Genomic DNA, 12697 nt, shown 5'->3' on the forward strand with positions numbered 1-12697 from the left:
AGTGGCCGCATTCTGGATTAATTGCAGTTTCCGGGTCACCTTCAAAGGTAGCCCCACGTAGAGCGCATTGGAGTAGTCCAAGCGAGAGATAACTAGAGCATTCACCACTCTGGTGAGACAGTCTGTAGGCAGGTAGGGTCTCAGCCTGCGTACCAGATGGAGCTGATAGACAGCTGCCCTGGACACAGAATTGACCTGCACCTCCATGGACAGCTGTGAGTCCAAAATGACTCCCAGGCTGCGCACCTGGTCCTTCAGGGGCACACTTACCCCATTCAGGACCAGGGAGTCCTCCACACCTGCCCGCCTCCTGTCCCCCACAAACAGTCCTTCTATCTTGTCAGGATTCAACCTCAGTCTGTTAGCCGCCATCCATCCTCCAACCGCCTCCAGGCACTCACACAGCACCTTCACTGCCTTCACTGGTTCTGATTTGAAAGAGAGGTAGAGCTGGGTGTCATCCGCATACTGATGAACACCCAGCCCAAACCCCCTGATGATCTCTCCCATGTAGATGCAGGCTATAACCTTGAGTCACCCCACAAGTGAGAGCCCAGGGGTCTGAACACTCATCCCCCACCACCACTTTCTGGACACGGCCCAGGAGGACGGAGCTAAGAGACAACACCATACAGGCCTCATGCAGTTCACTAAGTTCTGATGGAAGGGATTGCAAAATGCATTATCTTTGCAAGGCAAAGATTGTCCGTCCCCAATCCCTGGGCTGCACATTTCATAATACTATTTTTCAACAGATTTCCCTACATTTTCCACTGCAGGGTGTGGCATGTACAACTGCAATGCATATGAATCTAAAGGACAGTGGGACCTCGGTTTAGGAACTTAATCCGTTCCGGAAGTCCGTTCTTAAACCAAAACCATACTTACAGGAGAAAGTATGGTCAAAGGCCTGGAAACGATGCCTTATGAGGAAATGGTCAAAGGCCTGGAAACGATGCCTTATGAGGAACGGCTTAGGGAGCTGGGTATGTTTAGCCTGGAGAAGAGAAGGTGAAGGGGTGATATGATAGCCATGTTCAAATATATAAAAGGATGTCATATAGAGGAGGGCGAAAGGTTGTTTTCTGCTGCTCCAGAGAAGCGGACACGGAGCAATGGATTCAAACTACAAGAAAGAAGATGCCACCTAAACATTAGGAAGAACTTCCAGACAGTAAGAGCTGTTCGGCACTGAAATTTGCTGGCAGGTAGTGTGGTGGAGTCTCCTTCTTTGGGGGTCTTTAAGCAGAGGCTTGACTGGCATATGTCAATAATGCTTTGATGGTGTTTCCTGCTTGGGAGGGGGTTGGACTGGATGGCCCTTGTGGTCTCTTCCAACTCTAGGATTCTACTAGCTGACCCGGCCACACGTTACTGTCAGCCATATGTCAAGAATGCTTTGATGGTGTTTCCTGCTTGGCAGGGGGTTGGAATGGATGGCCTTTGTGGTCTCTTCCAACTCTAGGATTCTATGGTTCTAATTATAAATGGAGTAGTAGTAGAATCATAGAATCCTAGAGTTGGAAGAGACCACAAGGGCCATCCAGTCTAACCCCCTGCCCAGCAGGAAACACCATCAAGGCATTCTTGACATATGGCTGACAGCAACGCGTGGCCGGGTCAGCTAGTAGAATCATAGAATCATAGAGTTGGAAGAGACCATCAAAGCATTATTATTATTATTATTATTATTATTATTATTATTATTATTATTATTATCATTCCACCAAAATCCTTTCGCTTCCTTTCAATAAAGACGCACCCAAGGCTTCCTCTTATGACAAAGTGGATGTCCTCAACAAGCTGCTTTCAATTCCCGCACCGGGATGGGATTCCAGTTGGGATGAGTGCTTGAAAAATGTCCAAGTGTAAATTTGTCATTCGCTTGCGGCAGTTGAATCTGGTGTGAGGCTCTTCCTTCATTAACCCAATTCGGCATCTCTCTCCTGCCGGCTGCCACCTACCACTCGCGATTGCATTTCACACACAAAGGGCTGTCTCTGGAAAGACGGGTCGCAGCAAGCCGGCTCGGAGGCGAGCGAGCGGCAGGGGGAACGTTGCAGGGGTGGGGGTGGGGAGGTAAGGGACCTATCCATCACACCGCCAGCCCTCCGCGTCTCTACATGACTGCCGCGGCTCCTGCCTCCCTAATCTTTTCACCAAGTTCCCGTGTAGACGGCTTCCTGATCTCCTTCTAATGTTTAGTTTAGCATGCCTCCGGTTAGCGCCAGCAAATGACAGCGCTGACAGCCGTGGCTGTTCGCTGTTCCTTTTTAAATACCATGTCAGGATCACGGCGCAAGGAAGCCGGAGACGCGCTCCATGGCGGCGCCTGCCATTAGGAGAGTTGCTGCTTCGGTTTTAATGAGGGCAATCTGCATTTCGGGGGGCTTTCCCTCCCCCCCCACAACCAATGTGTCAGTATGCCTGGACAAATCAGCAACACATCACGTTGGCCAAAAAGCAAGTGCTGACAAATGTAGATATTTCAAATTTAATTGACACCTAAGCGTACTTAAGACAGATAAAGGAAAGGAAACCAAAGAAGGGGAGGGGGAATCGAGGGAGCCATGGGGACAGACATCACATAGCAGGAACCATAGAATCATAGAGTTGGAAGAGACCTCAAGGGCCATCCAGTCCAACCCCCTGACAAGCAGGAAACACAATCAAAGCATTCTTGACATATGGCTGACAGCAACGCGTGGCCGGGTCAGCTAGTAGAATCCTAGAGTTGGAAGAGACCACAGGGGCCATCCAGTCCAACCCCCTGCCAAGCAGGAAACACCATCAAAGCATTCCTGACAGATGGCTGTCAAGCCTCTGCTTAAAGACCTCCAAAAAAGGAGACTCCGCCACACTCCTTGGCAGCAAATCTCACTGCCAAACAGCTCTTACTGTCAGGAGGTTCTTCCTAATGTTTAGGTGGAATCTTCTTTCTTGTAGCTTGAATCCATTGCTCCGTTTCCGCTTCTCTGGAGCAGCAGAAAACAACATTTCTCCCTCCTCTATATGACATCCTTTGATATATTTGAACATGGCTATCATATCACCCCCTAACCTGCTCTTCTCCAGGCTAAACATACCCAGCTCCCTAAGCTGTTCCTCATAAGGCATCGTTTCCAGGCCTTTGACCATTTTGGTTGCCCTCTTCTGGACACGTTCCAGCTTATAAGTATCCTTCTTGAACTGTGGTGCCCAGAACTGGACACAGTACTCCAGGTGAGGTCTGACCAGAGCAGAATACAGTGGTACTATTACTTCCCTTGATCTAGATGCTATACTCCTATTGATGCAGCCCAATGTCAAGTTTGTGGTCTACCAAGACTCCTAGATCCTTTTCACATGTACTGCTCTCAAGCCAGGTGTCTCCCATCCTGTATTTGTGCCTTTCATTCCCCCCCTCCCAAGTAGGGTACTTTACATTTCTCTTTGTTAAACTTAATCTTGTTTGCTTTGGCCCAGTTGTCTAATCTGTTACGGTCATTTGGAAGTGTGATCCTGTCCTCTGGGGAATTAGCCACCCCTCCCAATATGGTGTCATCTGCAAACTTGCTCAGGATGCCCTCAAGCTCATCATCCAAGTCCTTGATCAAGATGTTGAATAAGGCTTCATTTGGAGTGGGGAGGTTTGCAGGCTTGGGACAAAAATGCAACCTGCTAAGAAAAGTGCATGCAATGTCTAATTTATCTCCACATAGGGGTAAACAATCAGATCGTGAAGCTGAGGCTCCAAGACTTTGGCCACCTCATGAGCAGAGAAGACTCCCTGGAAAAGACCCTGATGTTGGAAAAGATTGAGAGCACTAGGAGAAGGGGACGACAGAGGACGAGATGGCTGGACAGTGTTCTCCAAGCTACAAACATGAGTTTGACCAAACTGTGGGAGGCAGTGGAAGACAGGAGTGCCTGGCGTGCTATGGTCCATGGGGTCACGAAGAGTCGGACACGACTAAACAACAACAACAACAAGGGTTAAACAATATACATAGCTGCCAAGTTTTCCCTTTTCTCGCGAGGAAGCCTATTCAGCATTATGGAAAATCCCTTAAAAAAGGGATAACTTGGCAGGTATGACAATATAGTAAATCACTGTGATCACTAAAAGTCAGCATGGGTTTCTGAAAAACAGGTCATGTCAGACTAATCTGATCTCATTTTTTGACAGAATTACAAGCCTGGTAGATGAAGGGAATGCTGTGGATATAGCCTATCTTGATTCCAGCAAGGCCTTTGACAAGGTGCCCCATGATATTCTTGTAAAGAAGCTGGTAAAATGTGGGCTAGAAAATGCTCCCATTCAGTGGATTTGGAACTGGCTGACTGACCGAACCCAAAGGGTGCTCATCCATGGCTCCTCTTCATCCTGGAGAGAAGTGACTATGGTATTCTTGATTTAAGCAAGGCCTTTGACAAGCTGCCCCATGAGATTCTTGTAAAGAAGCTGGTAAAATGCGGGCTAGACCCGGCCTAAAAAATGTGGTAGCTTTTTTTCCTCTTTGACATCTCATGGGAGGGCGTTTCACAGGGCCTGTGTGAGTGCCTGGAGGCGGTTGGAGGATGGATGGCAGATAACGGATTGAGGTTGAATCCTGACAAGACAGAAGGACTGTTTGTGGGGGACAGGAGGCGGGCAGGTGTGAGGACTCCCTGGTCCTGAACGGGGCAACTGTGCCCCTGAAGTCATTCTGGACTCACAGCTGTCCATGGAGGTGCAGGTCCATTCTGTGTCCAGAGCAGCTATCTATCAGCTCCATCTGGTACGCAGGCTGAGACCCTACCTGCCCGCAGACTGTCTCGCCAGAGTGGTGCATGCTCTAGTTATCTCCTGCTTGGACTACTGCAATGCGCTCTACATGGGGCTACCTTTGAAGGTGACCCGGAAACTGCAATTAATCCAGAATGCGGCAGCTAGACTGGTGACTGGGAGCGGCTGCCTAGACCACATAACACCGGTCTTGAAAGACCTACATTGGCTTCCATCATGTTTCCGAGCACAATTCAAAGTGTTGGTGCTGACCTTTAAAGCCCTAAATGGCCTCGGTCCAGTATACCTGAAGGAGCGTCTCCACCCCCATCGTTCTGCCCGGACACTGAGGTCCAGCGTTGAGGGCCTTCTGGTGGTTCCCTCATTGCGAGAAGCCAAGTTGCAGGGAACCAGGCAGAGGGCCTTCTTGGTGCTGGCGCCCACCCTGTGGAACGCCCTCCCATCAGATGTCAAAGAGAAAAACATCTACCAGACTTTTAGAAGACATCTGAAGGCAGTCCTGTTTAGGGAGGCTTTTAATATTCCATCGATTATTTTATTCCTCTGTTGGAAGCCGCCCAGAGTGAATCATTTGTTTTCTTACTATGGACTTTCCAAAAGAATGTATTTGTAAAAATTAAAAGAAAAATTGCATTACTGAAATAAATGCCCTTTTCTACAATATTCAAATTATCCAAGTTTCACCTGTATTTTATGTTCGAGGGAATGAATGTACTAATTTTGTTGTGTGTGTGTGTTTGTGTGTGTTAGGGTGATGACTTTTTTATTTCCCCCCCTCAAAAGTTATTTCCTGTAGCACAAATGGATGAACTTTTGCCTATGAATGACTAAAATGAGGTATATTCCGTTGAAATATTTAAAAAGGTCACGCACAAACCGTCTTTAATTTTTTGGTATGCCGTTTTACCATTTCATAAAATTGTATGAACAATTCTATATATATTTCGTATCCAATTTGGACACAACGCCACATTCCACAATGGGGAGTGTTCTTAGCAAGATAGGCTATACAAATGCCACACCTGCGCAAGGTAAAAGCTTGGGTTCAATTTTATACACTGGTACCTCCACTTACGAATTAAATGCGTTCAGAACGCACATTCGTAAGTCGAAAAAAAGTGTAAGTTGAATCCCATAGGAATGCATTGGGAGAAAAAATTCGTAAGTCGAAGCAAACGTATCTAAAAATTCGTAAGTAGAAAAAATCCTATCTAAACCTCATCCAAGATGGCAGACGGAGCTACGTTCGTAAGTAGAAACATTCGGAAGTAGAGTTATTCGTAAGTAGAGGTACCACTGTATATATTTTGTATCAAATTTGGACACAATGCCACATTCCACAATAGGGAGTGTTCTTAGCAGCATAGGCTATACAAATGTCACATCTATGCAAGGTAAAAGCCCCTTTTGGGGACCTTAAAACTCAGCCGGCAGACCCTTCCGGGCATGCTGGGAAAAGAACCTACAGGAGAGGTAGCAAAACATCGCCCTCTAGTGGCGTCTCTACTGTTACTGCAGCTAAAAAAAGCTTCCTTGTGTGTTTGATGATCCTATAAAATGTTGTATATATGTGACTCTAAAGCTTGGGTTCAATTTTATATCTGCCTACAGTGACTTCAAAAATGGTCCAAAAACGAATCAATAAATTTTTTTAAAAATCATTGTGTGCGTGAGGTTGTTTTATCAAATCTCTTTGAAAGTCAGATTTTATCTAATTGTTAATGAAAACTCATCAAATTATGATACAGGGAAAGGAGCTTGTAAAAAAGTCATCACCCTAGTGTGTGTGTGTGTGTGTGTGTGTGTGCGTGCGAGGTGTCTTTGCTTTAATGAACTGCCCTGAGTGGTTTCTAAGAGGTAAGACGAGATATTACCAATAATAATAATAAGGAAAATAGATCTTAAGGGAGATCGGCCCACCCTAGTCCCCCTTGGGGAGAACAGCGTTTTCTCTTGATGGCCCTCTTGAGAAGGCCTCCGTTGTCAGGATGAGGGCCATGGGGAGGGCACTGTGTTTGCCACACGACTCCCTCAGGGCTGCTTTGTTTATTTTAACACAAAGTTGCCTGGTGGCAACCTTCTGCCTTTCACAGGCTGAGGGGGTAGAGAAGCAGCGGCGAGGGGAGGATGCCCGCATGGCACTGGAAGCTTGCAAGCACACTTCCATGTCACTTCTACTAGGTTTGCAAGCAGCAAAGGAGTAGACAGGGTGATTTAGCAGAGTGTTTCCGCCTTGGTGCCGAAACATTTACCGTGTTTATCCAAAAATAAGACACCGTCTTATATTTATTTTTCCTAAAAACACGTTGGCTTATTTTCAGGGGATGTCTTATTTTCTTTAATAAGTATGGTACAGTTTAACTGCCTATCACTATGGCTTATTTTTAGGGTATGGCTTATTTTCGGGGTGTGGCTTATTTTTGGGGTATGGCATATTTTTGGAGAAACACGGTACATACTCAGTTTGGGCACGGCCCATGAACATTGCCGCAAGCTCCCCGTGATAATTTATCCAGCCATTTCTCAGGGCTCTCTTGAGAATCATAGAATCATACAGTTGGAAGAGACCACAAGGGCCATCTAGTCCAACCCCCTGCCAAGCAGGAAACACCATCAAGGCGTTCCTGACATATGCCTGTCAAGCCTCTGCTTAAAGTAGCCTCTGCTCCAAAGAAGGAGACTCCACAAACACTCCTTCGCAGCAAATTCCACTGCCGAACAGCTCTGACTGTCAGGAAGTTCTTACTAATGTTGAGGTGGACTGGATGGCCCTTGTCGTCTCTTCCAACTCTATGATTCTACGATTTTACTAGCTGACCCGACCACGCGTTGCTGTCAGCCATATGTCAGGAATGCTTTGATTTGTCGTTAGGCAGGTCAATTATAAATGGAATGGAAGGAATGAAATGTCATAGTGATGTTTACAGGTGAAACTCGGAAAATTAGAACATCGTGGAAAAGTGCATTGATTTCAGTAATGCAACTGATTATTTTATATTTCCCTTTTAAATTTGACAAATCCTATATTTTGGAAAATCCACAGCAATAAATCAAATAGTTACAATAATAATAAAATAAACAAAATAAAACATTGCTATTACATTTCATTAATGGCATTCCATTTATAATTGACCCACCTAATGACAAATAATTACAATTACTACAACAAATCAAGGCTTGACATATATTGCTTTGCCTGTCACGCATCTATCTCATATATATATATATATATATATATATATATATATATATACTGAAATAAATGCACTTCTCTAAAATTCTTAACTCTCTCTGATGGTTTCACATAACCCCAAAGGGAAAAACTAGTAATCAGATACAAAGAGCATATATATAAAAAAGAATACAACACATTCAATTTTTGTTATACATTCATACTTCGGTTTAAGTCCGCCTCGGTTTGAGAACTTTCAGTTTAAGTACTCCGTGGACCCATCTGGATTAATCCACTTTCCATGGGAAAGTTCACTTCAGGTTAAGTACGCTTCAGGTGAAGTACGGACTTCTGGAACCAATTACACTCATACCTCGGTTTAAGTACGCCTCGGTTTGCGAACTTTCAGTTTAAGTACTCTGTGGACCCGTCTAGAACGGATGAATCCACTTTCCATTACTTTCAATGGGAAAGTTTGCTTCAGGTTAAGTACGCTTCAGTTTAAGTACTCCGCGGACCGCCTGGAATGGATTAATCCACTTTCCATTACTTTCAATGGGAAAGCTCACTTCAGGTTAAGTATGCTTCAGGTTCAGTACAGACTTCCAGAACCAATTACACTCATATTTTGGGTTAAGTACGCTTCAGGTTGAGTACTCCGCGGACCCATTTGGAATGGATTAATCCACTTTCCATTACTTTCAATGGGAAAGTTTGCTTCAGGTTAAGTACTCCGCGGACCCGTCTGGAACAGATTAATCCACTTTCCATTACTTTCCATTGGAAAGTTCGTTTCAGGTTAAGTACGCTTCAGGTTGAGTACTCCGCATATCCGTCTGGAATGGATTAATCCACTTTCCATTCCTTTCAATGGGAAAGTTCGCTTCAGGTTAAGTACGTTTCAGGTTAAGTATGGACTTCCAGAACCCATTGTGTACTTAAACCGAGGTACCACTGTATTTAAATTGTTCATCTTTGGAAATGCTGCCCTTCCTTGGTGGAAAGCAGACCAATTTCCTTTCTAAAACACAATTACAGGTGAAACTCAGGAAATTAGAATATCGTCGAAAAGTGCATTCATTTCAGTAATGCAACTGAAAAGGTGAAACCAATATATGAGATAGGTGTGTGACATGCTAAGCACGGTATGTAAAGCCTTGATTTGATGTAATTGTAATTATTTGTCGTTAGGCGGGTCAATTATAAATGGAATGAAATTGTTGTTGTTGTTTAGTCGTTTAGTCGTGTCCGACTCTTCGTGACCCCATGAAATTAATGAAATGTAATAGCGATGTTTATTTTCGTTTGTTTTTGTATGATTGTAACTATTTGTTTTATTACTGCGGCATTTCCAAAAGAAAGCATTTGTCAAAATTCGAATAAAAAAATAATAATAAGTTGCGTTGCTGAAATCAATGCACTTTTCGGTGATATTCTAATTTCCCGAGTTTTAAACTGTAATTAATGAGATGTAATAGCAATGTTTATTTTTACAGTGGTGCCTCGACTTACGAATTTAATCCGTTCCGAAGGCATCTTTGTAAATCGAAAAATGTGTAACTCGAACAACGCCATTGGAAACGCTATTTCCCATAGGAATGCATTGGAAACGGAAAAATTCGTAAGTCGAAGCAACGCTATCTAAAAATTGGTAAGTCGAAAAATCCGCAGTTTCCCCCCGGATGTCGAGACATTCATAAGCGCACGGCCATTCATAAGTTGTTCATAAGTCGAGGTATCACTGTCTTCGTTTTTGTATGATTTTAACTATCTGTTTGATTCCTGTGGCTTTTCCAAAAGAAAGCATTTGTCAAAATTAAAAGAAAAATAAAAAATAATAAGTCGCATTTCTGAAATCAATGCACTTTTCGGTGATATTCTAATTTTCTGAATTTCATCTGTAATTAATGAGATGTAATAGCGATTTTATTATTGTTGTTGTTGTTGTTGTTGTTGTAACACTCTGTTTGATTCCTGTGGCTTTTCCAAAAGAAAGCATTCGTCAAAATTAAAAGAAAACTAAAAAATAATAAGTTGCATTGCTGAAATCGATGCACTTTTCGGCGATACAGTGGTGCCTCGACTTATGAATTTAATCCGTTCCGAAGGCACCTTCGTAAGTCGAAAAATTCGTAAGTCAAAAAATGCCATTGGAAACGCGATTTCCCGTAGGAATGCATTGGAAATGGGAAAATTTGTAAGTCAAAGCATTGCTACCTAATGACAAATAATTACAATTACAACCAATCAAGGCTTGCCATACCTTGCTTTGCATGTCACACATCTATCTCCAATATTGGTTTCACCTTTTAAGTTGCGTTACTGAAATAAAGGCACTTTTCGGCGATATTCTCATTTTCCGAGTTTTACCTATAGTTCCTCCTTTGGCTTCCGATTGGACAGGTGATGGCAGTGAACAGAAGCCATAAGGATCACTGGGTTTTACTCCGTGATTTGCAAAACATTCTTTTCACAAAGAATCCCAAGCAAAGCTGCTTTCTGCAGCCATTCATGTTTCATAATCCAGCCATTCTTAAGGAATGCAGGGGCGGTCCTCACCCTTTTCCACAAGAGGGCAATCACGTTCCACCGACTGGAGGCTCCTGCCCAGCTTCAAAAGCAGGCGACTGTTTTCCACTGAACAATCTAGAATATCTCCTCCTACCACCCATCCTGGCCCCAAAGACCCTCGGCAAAGTTAAAAAGCTCTATAGGACTGAGCTGCTTGTCTCTTTGCAGAAATCAAGCATGCCATAGGACACACTCAACCATGTTCAAATATAGAAAAGGATGTCATATAGAGGAGGGAGAAAGGTTGTTTTCTGCTGCTCCAGAGAAGCGGACACGGAGCAATGGATTCAAACTACAAGAAAGAAGATTCCACCTCAACATTAGGAAGAACTTCCTGATAGTAAGAGCTGCAGTGGAATTTGCTGCCAAGGAGTGTGGTGGAGTCTCCTTCTTTGGAGGTCTTTAAGCTGAGGCTTGACAGGCATATGTCAAGAATGTTTTGATGGCGTTTCCTGCTTGGCAGGGGATTGGACTGGATGGCCCTTATGGTCTCTTCCAACCCTATGATTCTATGATTCTATGACCACAGGACGCACCTAGTTTTTAGAGGAGGAAAACAAGAAGAAAAAAAATATATTTTGCTTTCTTGAATTGTCCTAGGCATCGCAGCCAACTCCTAGAGACCTAGCTGCCTTTGCCCCCCATTAAATATTTGAGGAAGCTTCTTTTGCAAAGGGGGAAAGCTCCAATTTTTTGAGGATCAGCTCAAGGTTGTGCAGCTTTTTTTTGCAAATGGGAAAATCCCCGTTTTTTGGGGGGGGGTGTCAGCTCAGAGTTGTGCATCTTTTTTGCAAAGGGGAAAGCTCCATTTTTGAGGATCAGCTCCAAGTTGCCGAATTTCCTTGGAAAGGGGAAAAATACTGTTTTTATGGAGTTCAACTCCCAGTTCTGCATCTTCTCTAGGAAAGGAAAGGGACCCATTTCTACAGTTTCCAGACAGATAATCTAATCAGCAAGCCACAACAACTGAGGTCTAGGCAAGGGAGGGGCCGGGAAGGGAGATAGCTCCCTTATCTCCCTCCCCGATCTCTTGCAATCAGCTGCTGAGCAGGTTCCTTTCAACATTCTCTTGCCCTCTTGTTAGCCTTTAGCTCTTTCTTAAAAACAAACAAACCACGATCTGCCTTTAGTCCTCGGGCAATTCGGCGCCAGAGACCATGCATTCGCTCCATAAGACGAACAGAAATCCCTCTGACTTTTTAGGGAGAAAAAAGTGCGTCTTATGGAATGAAAAACTCAGTATTTCTTAGAACTTCAGAGGCTTTAGCACAGGGCTGACGCTTGCAGAATCTTCTCAACTTTATTGCACAAGTGGCAGAAATGGAAGGATAGGAGGAATATTTTCCCCACACACACACACGACAATCGCTCCCCCCCCCAACACTTTTGACAAGAGGAATGTAGAGGCACAGCTACTCACTGGTCTGGGCTGGAGATGGAAGTCCGCTGGCCATCAGTGGCAACGTTGCTTTTGGGCCTCCTGGCCACGTGGGGTCTGGGGGGGCGGACCTATGTGACAGGGGAGTGAGGACATTTTCAGCAGTTCCAACAAGTACGGACCCGACAAAAATCAATCCCTTCCCGTTCAACATGGATCCCATTTCAACATGCCTGTAAATAGCAACGAACCCCTTTGCTAAATGCCCTAAGTACAATTTCATCAGTAATACTACTACTACTACTAATAATAATAATAATTTATTCTTTATACCCCGCCCATCTGGGCGGCTTCCAAAAGAAAAACAAAATAAAATAATTGATTCAATGGAATAATAATAATAATAATAATAATAATATTGATGGAGCCCAGAACTGCATTGGCTTTTTGAGCTGCTACAACACACTGTTGACTCATGTCAAGTTGGTGGTCTACCAAGACTCCTAGATCCTTTTCACATGTACTGCTCTAAAGCCAGGTGTCACCCATCCTGTATTTGTGCTTTTCATTTTTTTTGCCCAAGTACTGTTCTCAAGCCAGATTCTTTTTTTTTTTTTTTGCCCAAGTGGAGCACTTTACATTTCTCCCTGTTCAAATTCATCTTGTTTGCTTTGGCCCAGTTGTCTAATCTGTTAAGGTCATTTTGGAGTGTGATCCTGTCCTCTGGGGTATTAGCCACCCCTTCCCATTTGGTGTCATCTGCCAACTTGCTCAGGATGCCCTCAAGCCCATCATCCAAGTCATTGAT

At 44.0% G+C, this 12697-nt stretch overlaps 1 protein-coding gene across 1 annotated transcript in view; it reads right to left on the minus strand.

The window, feature by feature from the left end:
- The window catches only part of DENND1A (DENN domain containing 1A), a 264483-nt gene that overhangs the window by 7699 nt on the left and 244087 nt on the right, over window positions 1–12697 (minus strand). The window contains exon 20 of the mRNA XM_060270319.1: window positions 11932–12020. Within this exon, the coding sequence (XP_060126302.1) occupies window positions 11932–12020 (89 nt within the window). The remainder of the gene's footprint in view (window positions 1–11931; window positions 12021–12697) is intronic.

This window comes from Zootoca vivipara, chromosome Z, assembly GCF_963506605.1.
Source record: "Zootoca vivipara chromosome Z, rZooViv1.1, whole genome shotgun sequence".
In the NCBI taxonomy this organism is placed as follows: Eukaryota; Metazoa; Chordata; class Lepidosauria; order Squamata; family Lacertidae; genus Zootoca; species Zootoca vivipara.